This window comes from Micrasema longulum, unplaced genomic scaffold, assembly GCF_059751315.1.
Source record: "Micrasema longulum isolate JH-2025_06_02 unplaced genomic scaffold, ASM5975131v1 h1tg000141l, whole genome shotgun sequence".
NCBI lineage: Eukaryota > Metazoa > Arthropoda > Insecta > Trichoptera > Brachycentridae > Micrasema > Micrasema longulum.
The window spans coordinates 366,966-378,343 of record NW_028277347.1 but is presented as its reverse complement, the minus strand read 5'-3'; the positions used below and the strand labels follow the sequence as shown (position 1 = coordinate 378,343).

Here is an 11,378-nt window from a genome sequence, read left to right as displayed (position 1 = left end):
TCAAAATATGGTGTCAACAAAATAGATACGACTCTAGACTTCTCTGTCGGAAAAATGACAATTTAATAACAAAATAAGGCAATCGACTTGAGACAGTAATTTCATCAGCGATACAGGTGGCCGGAGAATGACGTCCAAACGCAAAATGTAGGTACCTTATATTGAGGGGAATCCAATTCGCCCCTATGTATGTTCAGCGATTTTGCGTAGTTTTCGAGCTATGATTTTTTTATTGGGTCTTTGAAAATTTTTGACCGGATCGGTTTTAATTTTTTTTTTTTATTTGCCCAACGTTTTTTCGGATTTATTTTTTGTAACTCTTTTTTTTCATTGTACTTTCACGCATAAAATAATCAGCTTCGTAACATTAATGGAAGCCACAAAAATTTTGACCTGGAATGGAGAATTTGCGTTCGAGCGAGTCCAACTTGAACTTTCAACTTTAAATTAATAATCTAAAAAGGCGATTCCTTAGCCTCTGAATAACTTTAAAACCTGTAGTAGGCTTTCTAACTACCTTTTATAAAAAATATTTATAAAAAAGTAGTACTTAAAATACTATGTGTGGTGAAATCAGCCTTCAAAGATACTGTGGTGGAAAATTCCCAAGATATATATATATATATTTTTTTGCACTTTTTATCATTCCGTAAACTAATTATGATAAAAATTGTATAATTTAACAAAAAATAGGAAGGAAGTAGGAAAAAGTTTGTTTTTTGTTTATTTTTTTTGTGATAGTAGAGTGTAATAAAAATTTATTTATTTCCAAAAGGTTTTTAAAATTACGACTTCCGACAGGAATGCACATCCTACACCTAACTACGCGATAAAATCGTCTAAAAGCTTCGTAAAAGTACAATAATAAAAAAATTTGTAAAAATAAAAATTAGGAAAAAACCTTCCACAAATTAAAAAAAAAATTAAACTAATCCGGTCGAAAATTTTGAAAAACCTATAAAAAAAATCACAACTCAAAAACTGCTGAAAGAGCTGAATCCTTTATTTATGCGGGTGAGATTCGTGTAATTGAATTATTTTGCCTACATACTAGGCAACGTCTGAAAATGTTATTTTTTCAATTTCTATACTTCTCATGGACCAGGTGGATTTATCAACAATATTTTGAGTTTGTCCAAATTTTTGTAGACAAGGACTGGATTCAACTCCCTGGGGAGCTGTTTATATTAACATATTACAACAGAGATGAAGAACATTTAAAAGAAGGTAATATAGAAGTCTAGGCATCTACAGGGCTAATGAGGTCATACAGTTTGTTCTTTAAACCCTGTTACATCCGAAACCACAATGATCAATATGGGCTAGAAGACATATTAGCATATTTAAAAATATATTTACAACAAAGAATTATTTTTTTTATAAAATATTAAAAAAAAACAAATGGTTGTTTACTTCTACAGGGTAGAAGTGAGGGGAGCTCGGCGCAGTATCAGATTCTCCCCTCCCTCTCCTCGTTTCTCCCCTGCAGAAGTAAGCAACCATTTGCTTTTTTAGATAGTATATTTTTTAAATTTCATTCGTTCTAAAAAAATATTTTAATGTACAATTATGTCTTCTTACTCATACTAATCATCGTGGTTTCGGATGTGACAGGGTTTTATGAACACCCTGTAATATGATAAAATGTATAAATAAAAATTTAAAAATAATAAAATTAATTATACGTACAACGTTATCGTAAGCTATCTCCTGTCTATGTCCTGCTTAGTTAGTCGAGCGGATAGTGAAACGATAAACAAAGGTGGCTTGTATGCGGAAGGGAGCGACATACTGAATAGAACTTACAGTAGACCGATGTAAACAGTCAGTGCTTTTTACTGTGATACTTGTTTTGCTTGTCAAAGTCGACATAATATGACGTGACGATACTTGCTCCCTCCGCTGGTTATTTCCTTTCCTTTGGAGATGGCTTTTTAGCTCGGATTCATGTGGAGTGTCATCTCTTTATATTATATATCAATTCTAGCGATGGACAATACTTTCAATGACATGTTCTTTACTAACGTTTAGAAATAAATCGTTAATTTTCACGAATAAACAGCTAAAACTTTTTGATATTATGTAATATATATTATATTTATAACAATGATGTCAAGTGAGGTAATCCAAAGTACTACGAATTACTACTGATCACAGATTAATAGTACAAGCTGCTGATATCAAAGCGATATTTATTGGGATTGAATAATCAATGTACTAATTACCGACTGAATGTAGGTGAGAACATTTCTTTGTAACAATTATTTCAACTTTGAAATTAGGCATTAGTGACATCTGTTGAGGATTTGTATAAGCTGAATAAGAAGATAGTAGCGTCTTTCGATATCCTGGTAAAATATTAGTTTTATTTTATCGACACAGGTGGTGTATTAGCAAATTGCAAAAGTATTAAAGTGAATTAGTTATCTTTATGGTAAGATTTAAAAAAATATAAACATGTAAATTAAAAACGTTAATGTAGAGTTTGATAAAAAAAAATAAAACCCTTAATTTGTGTTTATTAAAAAAATAAATATTCCTTAATCTTATCTTCCTGAACCTTATCCATCCAAAGTAAGGATATGTATCCCTTTTGTATTTTTTTAAAAGTCAATCAACAGGCTTATGAGAGCTCTAATAGATTGGCGTTTATGATATATTAATGATATGCATTAATGATATAGGCACAGAATTAAGAATAGTTCAAAAAGAGCGTAGAATCATATTAGAATACATCGGACTGTGTTTAAAAATCCCCTCCCTTTGCCCCACTTTAAGCAGACAAACATTGAAAACAAAATGAGAAATACGATTTATTTCAAATCTTTAAATCTTTATTCGAATGAAACATGCAAAAAGAGTGGATTGTATTTATATTTTATTTTCAAAAGATATTTCACAAATATAAAATTAACAATTTACTTGGAAGACGGTACATTATGGTGTTACAATTAACTTAGAAGACGTTGCGTTTTGGTCTTGCTGCAATCAACTCAGAAGACGTTGTGGTATGTAGGAATCGTCAAAGTTCACTCTGAAGGCGTGATGGTTATGACTTACTTAGAAAACGTTCCAATGTTACTACAGTTTACCCATAAGACGCCAGTATTGTTACATGTTTGTTACAGTTTACTCACCGAATTGGTGCAACTTACTCAGAAGGCATTATGGAGTTGATACAGCTTACTCAGAAGACGTCCCGGTGTTACTTCGATTTCTCTGAAGGTATTACGGTGCTAGCACAGCTTACTTAGAAGACGTTCCAGTATTGCTACAGTTTACTCAGAAGACTAAGGTGTTGTTACGTGATTGTTAAAGTTTACTCAGTAGATATCATGGTCTAGGTACAGCTTACTCAGAAGGCGTGCTTGTATTACTACAGTTCACTCAGAAGACTGGGATGTGAGTTTATCTTAGTGGTGCACTGAACTTGTTATTTTACAAGCTTCATCAGTATGGATTGTCTCTCTATAGTGATTCCAGTCTAGACCTTCAGCTTTCTCAATGGAAGGATTGATAGCCAGAACTGCTTGTGGAGTCAGTTTTGGTTTTCTGCTCAAGATCCAGCTTGAAACTGAACAAATAGATTAAATCAAACATGTGTTTTTAAATGAGATTTTCACGAAAATATGACTATAACATCATCAGTAAAACAAAAAATTACTTGAGTGCTTCATAAAAGCATCAAAAGCACTATTTTTTTTGTATAAAATATTTTATTCATATAAATTTAAAGCATTTATATTGTGGTCAAAAATTTAAACATAAATTTATTAGCATATAATAATTACTTGTCTACCGGTTTCGAGACGTACGCGGCTCTTCGTCAGGATACTCAATTAAGATAACAGTCAATACTGCTGTGGTGATGGTAAAGGTAGAGGTTTTTTTATATTGGTATTTACATGTTTATGTAGTGAGTGTCCTGACAAAGAGGCGGGTGCATCTCAAAACCGTTTGTGAAACGACGGTAAATGGTCGTTTAGTAATATTTACAAAAACAGTTTTGTTGTAGTCTTATTCTAACACTAGTTTCGGGAATGGCATTAAAATAATAAATTTTAATTTACCTCTAATAGAATTTTCACCAGCATCTCTGCAAGAATATACTAAAGCATGGTCCGTGTAATCAGTACTAAGAACCCAGTACTTAGCAACCCTATTTCCTAAAAATATCAAAAGTACAATAAAAAATTATAAGCATTGGGTAATTTATTAGAATTTCAACTGCGGATCTTTGTCATTGGTTCAGGGAGTATTTTTTCCGGTTTTTTACAGCAATTACAAAACAATAAGTAGGAATATATTAACAATACTAGAGCCATTCAAAAAACCCACCGTAAATCTAATAATATATAATATACTATAGCGAACCCGACAGACGTTGTCCTGCCCGAACGTTGGCTTGCCTGCTATTAGCCTGGAAAATGACTTTTCATTGATAAGTAGGTACCTAGATACTTGTTTATGATTGAATTCCAAAACTAAAAATTATTAATATTCAAATACTGAATTTGAGTAGGTACCTAGTACCTAGGTACTTGTTTATTGTTGAATTCTCAATCATAAAACATTTTTTTTTTAAATATGGCATTCTTTTAACAAACGTCAAACTCCGGTCTTCTCACCAGCAGATAATAATCAAAATTTATATAGGTATACAATTTTTTAAAATAAATTAAATTTATTATTATTTTAGTATAACCAAAATTCCAGTAAAAACAAATAAATGGATAGAAATTATAAGGACTTCAAGGAATGAATCTGATTGAGATCCACAAAAAACAAATGCTGTTTGTAAACATTCAAAAACATTTTTTTTTGTAAATGCGTTCTCCTCGAATGCAACCCTGGTAAATCGAAGAATAAAACATTTATGCTCCCAACTTCTTTTTTACATATTAGATTGAATATTTTATCTACAAACACGCACAGCGCAAAGATCTATATTTCTCTGAAAACCGCACGTAAATCGGTTAAGCCGTTTAGGAGAAGTTTTGTGACATCACACGTACAGAGGAATTATATGTATAAAGATTAGGAGAGAATTTAAGTCATTGAACGTTTGTATTCGTGTGTGTGTATACTGTTTTATATCATCTAAAATGGCTATTGAATCATCGATTTATTTTCAGTATCTGACATCCACTCTTTGTCCCCTGTAAGCACGTTGTTTTCTTGTTCAATTTTCTTGGAAAGTAGAGTCTTTATGTCAAATTTTTATTAAACAGTAATGTAGTTCACGTGAACTACCATTATAAGCCATTATTAGTTTAAAACACGTCAAAATCGATATCCATAATTTATATCCGATTGTACCCTTCAAATGTATGAAAATTCTAAACAACGCTATTACATCCCCAAGAATTTTTTAACGAAATACTCATTAAAGGACAGGCATATTTTAAAAAAGCATAATAAATATACGTATTTTTTTAAAGGGAAAGAGAAATACTTGAGTTCTGATTATTTGATTAAATATTTCAATTTTCAGAACATTTCCTAAAAGCCGTAAACCATTTGTGCTGGATAAATGGAAATCGAGTTGTGGTAAAGTGGGATTTAAACCTTGGACATAGGCTCGTGAGTCCACAATACTACCACGGGACCACAACCCGGCTCAAATTTATATATTTATGTAATAAACTGTAATAAATATACCTTAATTATTATATATTAAATAAATATTCCGACGTATGTGTTTATTTATTAAGATTTACATGCTTACATACATATGTATATCCATATATACTGAAGAAAAGAAAACGAGAAGAAAGAAAAAAAAATCCGGTTATCAATTCACATTAAAGATTTTTTATATAATTTGCAATCAACAATTTGTCACCCAACTAGACAATAGTCTGTTCTAAAGCAACAAATTTTGAATTTACCGGTTTGCAATAGAACATTGTTAGGGATACGTTTTATTATTTTTTTGTAATATATTATATATTTTACACTTATATGTTTATTTTTCTGTCTCTTTTATACGATATTTTATAATTTAAATAGCAACGCGTGTAATTATAAATTAGTTAAATTCCTGACGATGGTGTAGTAACCTCGAAACCGGTAGAAGTGTAACTGATAATTTAAGTGGTTTATACAAATTTATAAACATATACGTGTTAAATGTCAGACCACAAAGTGAAAAATGTTTTTGATAAAAATAAAATATTACATATTTATTTGTATGAAGAAGGTAATATTTTAGTAACGTAAAACTTTTAGTTATATTTTTTAATAGAAATACCTTTAAAAATTATTGCTTTTATCCAATTTATGTTTTTTTTATTATTGCACTATTTTTAAAAACCATTCGTTTTAAAATGGCAAAATCGTATGATTTCCCCATTTTTCGTGCGTTTTACCTGACTGCAGCCTTAAGGAGAAATTAGAAACATATTTTATATTGAATTTACTGCATGGCCTGAAGTATACCTTTTTTTTGCACTCCTGTTCAGCAATCTACTTTAGACGTAAACGTAAAAAAGACTTTAAACGTATTTAAGTTGTTGGTGGTTTTCAACGGACTGTCCAGCTGACTGTACACTAGGGGGGCCGATATTTTTTTTTCTGAATTTTGTAATAACAGGGGTTTGAAAAGTTGCCTTTTGGATTACTTGGAATGCAAAAAATATCGAAAAAAATATTTGATACTACTTTTTGCCCTCAACCTTTGAGAGAGCTTGAAGTTATTTAAAAAGTCATTTTTTAGCGCTAAGCCGGCTGTCATTTCGTATTAAGTAAGAAAATCAGTCTAATTCAATTGCATAATATGCATTTAACTTTATTAAATAAGTATCTAAGGACGTGAGTTGCAATTTGTTTTGTAACAAATCGGTAGCATTGTTTTCGTCAATATTAGCCAGGCGCTTAACGGAATCGGTTCCGCGGAGTGTAAACTTTTTGCATTTCGGTAGTTTTAAAATGTGTTCGTATTTGTTATGTGATTTAGTTATATCTTTACTTACAAAAAAATAATTTTATTAATATAGATAATTAACAGAATATTCAGACAGTTTTAAACTTCAAACCTCGGTTGAGGGCCAAAAGTTGTATGGAATATTCTTTTTCATAATTTTTACGTTCAATGTGATCCAAAATGTAACTTTTTAGACCCATTTTACTTTGAAGTCAAAAAAAAAAAAAAACTTCATACATCATCGACAGAGTGGGCACTCTACTGAACACTTTCGGTGCAATAACACTATATTGCCTTTGAGCGAAGCTCGTTCTTGCATCAGGGGCTACATAATTTCAGCCATGGCATGTATGTACTATTGACACTTTCACCGGTATTAACACATTTGCAAAACCTCTCACATAATATTTCGATAGTAAATTTTACAAGTACAAAGCATAAAATCAAGATTATGAACTCTCGATTGAGACGGATCAAAGACAATACCTACCAATCGAGGGAAATGTGACCTGTAGTTTTCCGTTCCCTGCTGCATCGGGGTCCAACTTAGCAGACCCTGGCAGCTTCCAGCTGGTTCCATTAGTGACCCTGGAGTTCAAGACCTCAACTCCTCCTTCGTTGAGGGTATACTGCGCTGTCACACATTCCGCGCCCACTTCGAATTCTTGTTCATAGCGGTAAACCTCATACCAAAGTCCTGCGTACTGAGGAAATATTGTATTTAATTTATTTATTTACTTATTCATTCAAAGTTACAAAATTTGATATCTATGAACTAATTAAGGCTTTTTAGGCTATGCCCGTGTCAAGCCACAATAAATAACAATATAAATACATAGTAAATTTAGTTAGATCAAATTATAATGACATAGAATGATCTAGAAAAAAAAAGGTAAATGTAATAAATAATCAAATTCCAAAGAATACAATGCAAAAAAGATAATCAGAAATAATTTTTTAAATATAAATTATACAAATTAAGAATCACACATAATCAAATATACAAAATAGTGGTATCATTAAAATCAACAAAATTACAGTAAAATATAGTAGTATTTAAAAAAAAAAAAATAAGAGTATAATTTAAATCAACAGAAAAAGAATATATATATATATAAACATAATTGAAATGATAAGTCATCTCTAACATTTTGCAAAATGACGTAACCTTGTAAGAACGTCGTTAATAATTAGGTTTGTTTTAGTTTTAAAGCTGATTTTATAAAATTATGTTGATTTATATGTCAAGCATTGTATTAAAAAAAAAATAACATGCCCGATACGAATGATTTTTCGTGTCAATATAAATCACTCCTTAGACGTTACAACAAAGTTTGTCCTCACTTTTGCTGACAACATTCATTCTAATCAAGCTGTATTTTAAGGACTATAGTTTAGTTCACTTAATGGCGTTGCATATTAAATTTATTGCTTTTGCCAGTGTCACGTTGAATTATTTTATAATACACAAGCTGGTTCGCAGTACGCAACCAGCAACCAGGCCCGACCGTCGGGTCTGCAAGTAACATGAACATAGGCGAGTCTTACAGTTCAGAGAAAGTTCTCTCATTTCTCGTTTCAAAACTAAAAAGGAGAATCCTTCCACCAAACTATCAGTCCTCCACCCATACTCATACTACTGTCACCGATCTAACAACGGGCCCCAGTAGCTTAATCACAAATAACTATCGACGTGCTCATAAGCGACGTGATAACAATATCTCACCATGATTGTTTGTCGTATTCGCGATCACAATCGAACGTCCGTGAACATCTAATATTTAATGACAAAATATTTACGTTTCGCGACGTATAATCCTGCTCCGCAATCACATATTCACATGTTAGTAATGTTGTTTCTTTTTAACTTTTTGTATTATATGTTTACTTAATTGTTTAGTTTTAACTATTTTATTATTTCATACTATGTACTACATGGTTATTGTGCACTGCTGTGATTATTTCTGTAAATTATTATTTTTTAACTGTTGATGTATAAATAAATAATTATCACATATTTGAATTTCACCCATGTAAATATGGAAAATATTCCAAAACTGCTGTTATTATTTATTAATTTATTTTTTATCATGCTATTCATTTCATTTAGCCGGCGGTTGGCGAGTCAAATGTCAAGAAAAGCAGTTGCCATAGTAATTGTAATTTAATTTTAATTTTTTTGTATTACCGTACTAGATACTCCTTACTATTTTGCAAATGCCATATATTGTAATATTTTAATAGTAAACGCCATTTTTTTGCCAATGAACTGTATTTATTAACGAGAGAAAACAAAAAACAAACCGACACGAGCGTTGAATTTGAGATTACACACGCGTTGACTTGTTGACTTATGACTGCGATAACTTAAGCATATTCATTATTGTTAATTGTGATCGCTCAAATGCTTAACATGTTTTTAAGCACGTCATGTAGTTATTTGTGATTGAGCTACAGACGTGCACTTCAAATCAATTCCGTTATTTTCTTCAAATTAAAGTCAATTGTTGTATATAGATGGATTCGTGCACGCTAAGATGAGTTGGAAGAGAAATTAGTGGGGCCAAAGTCTTGAAAAAGGCTGACATTAATTTGGTAATTTATTGGGCAGTTGCGTATAATATTAGTGCGTATAAAACAGTATGCAAACAAAAACCATGGTGATTTGCGCGGCCCGTAATATTATGATCGCTGTTGTGCCAGACTTGTCATATTGTTATAATATACTCGTACAAGTTGACGAAATGTAAATAAATACACTGCCGTGGTTTTGGATCAGAAGCCGCTAGTGATAATTAGGACTTTCAGTGTACTTAATCTTCAGAATCGTTTAAAATGCCCTAAAAAGGCGAAACAATTGTCCGATTTTTTTGTTTAATAAATAAAATTAGTCGGCTCAAATCAGCAATTGACATAATAGTAAAATGACAGTTTGAATTTATGTAAAATAAACATTAACTCAATAAATCAATGTCCGATATACCTATATTTTTAAATACACAAATGCAGACATGAAGATTACATAATACAATATGAAATTCGTTTACCTTTGCAACGTCGAAATTTGTGACGACGTTTTCATCTTTGCATTTACCAGAGGTGATTAGTTGACCTTGGCTCGTGATCAAAATGGCCGATAGTGTAAACAGAAGCTTCATGATGCACATTGTGATGAAAACAAATACGAAGTGATGGTGTCCAACGTCACGCGTCACGCCTTACTGATGGCACAAATGACGGAAAGCGAATATTCGACTATTGGCCTGAAAGCGGGTATTTATACCTTTTGAATAACATTAATACTCACCAAAAATGTTTGCTTAACAATAAATAACACATACCAAACCAATGTTTTGTAGTTAACCGGTTTTTTCGCTTAAGTCTTTAGTTTTTTTCGTTTGATTTAATTTTGATTAAATAATCAAAATTAAATCAAACGCTCACCTTTACAGACAGTCATCTCAGTAGAATTGATTAAAACCTCACCTTTTAAATACGTGCTATTCTCACATATTATTATATGATAATAAAGGGTTAAATACATAGAATTAACCACCTATTATAATTCTATGGTTAAATGACACGGCTTAGGATTAGCAATAGATCCGATAGTGTACTGTCAGTTCCAGGATGCAAAACTAAGTTCGCACAGAGGCCCTTTTTACATGTTGGTCCAAGATCCTTCAATCTCGTACCTAAGGAATTACAAAACATTAAATCTCTGATACAGTTAAAAGTAGGTTTGAGGTCTTGGATTAGCATGGAAGGAACAGATGTACACTTTTTTTAAAGAGAAAAAAAATCATATTAAATATATACTGCAAATAAATCCTGTTTTTGTAATAGCAGCATATGTTAATCTTGTTTTTTTTTATGGTTGTGTCGTACCATATTTATATACTATGAACTTATAAATTATTAAAAAAGGAATAGCCCACGCTCAGACGCTGAAGTCTTTGTGGGCATTTTTTTCCAAATCACGGTATGGCTTAATTTTTAGATGTATTTTTTAAAGTGTATTTTTGTAATGAAATTTCTATGTAAATATATGTACGGTAAAATAAATAAAAAATAAAAAATAAATTTAAAAGTGGTAGTACTATGTAAAGTTTGTATCAAAAATTCAATCATGTGAATCTGTTACGGCTTCCTTGATTCTGGTACTGGGTGAAAAGCGTTGTTTTTGTTTAATTTACGTTATTTATTTATTTATGTTACGGAAACAAACAGTCAACAATAATTAAATAACATAATAAAGATAAGGTTTAAAGACGGACCAGCGAAGTTTCTAAATAAAAATCATACATTTTCAATTATGGTACAACTAAAGTGTGTGTTTGTGTGTATTTTTATGAGAGTAAGAGTAGAGGTGTGTATTTGTGTGGAAGTAAATCTTCAGATGTGTGTAAGCGTGATCATTATTAAATAACAAGTGGAAGTGTATCGCAGCTAG

At 31.3% G+C, this 11,378-nt stretch overlaps 1 protein-coding gene across 1 annotated transcript; it reads right to left on the bottom strand.

Moving 5' to 3' along the window:
• Positions 1 to 2,856: 2,856 nt before the first annotated feature.
• Positions 2,857 to 10,238, bottom strand: LOC148284199 (apolipoprotein D-like). Its single transcript, XM_088242534.1, has 4 exons — positions 9,973 to 10,238; positions 7,416 to 7,629; positions 4,071 to 4,166; positions 2,857 to 3,574 (listed from the first exon to the last, which is right to left on the bottom strand). Exons 1-4 carry the CDS (start codon positions 10,090 to 10,092, stop codon positions 3,414 to 3,416), a joined length of 591 nt encoding a protein of 196 aa, XP_088098660.1. The 5' UTR covers positions 10,093 to 10,238; the 3' UTR covers positions 2,857 to 3,413.
• Between the last annotated feature and the right edge of the window lie 1,140 nt (positions 10,239 to 11,378).

Coding starts and splice junctions, on each gene's coding strand:
- LOC148284199 (XM_088242534.1), bottom strand. CDS start 10,092: ATGTGCATCATGAAGCTTCTGTTTACACTATCGGCCATTTTGATCACG. Junction 4,167..7,415: donor GGTCACATTTCCCTCGATTG/GTAGGTATTGTC, acceptor TGATATTTTTAG/GAAATAGGGTTGCTAAGTAC. Junction 3,575..4,070: donor TGGTGAAAATTCTATTAGAG/GTAAATTAAAAT, acceptor CTATTTGTTCAG/TTTCAAGCTGGATCTTGAGC.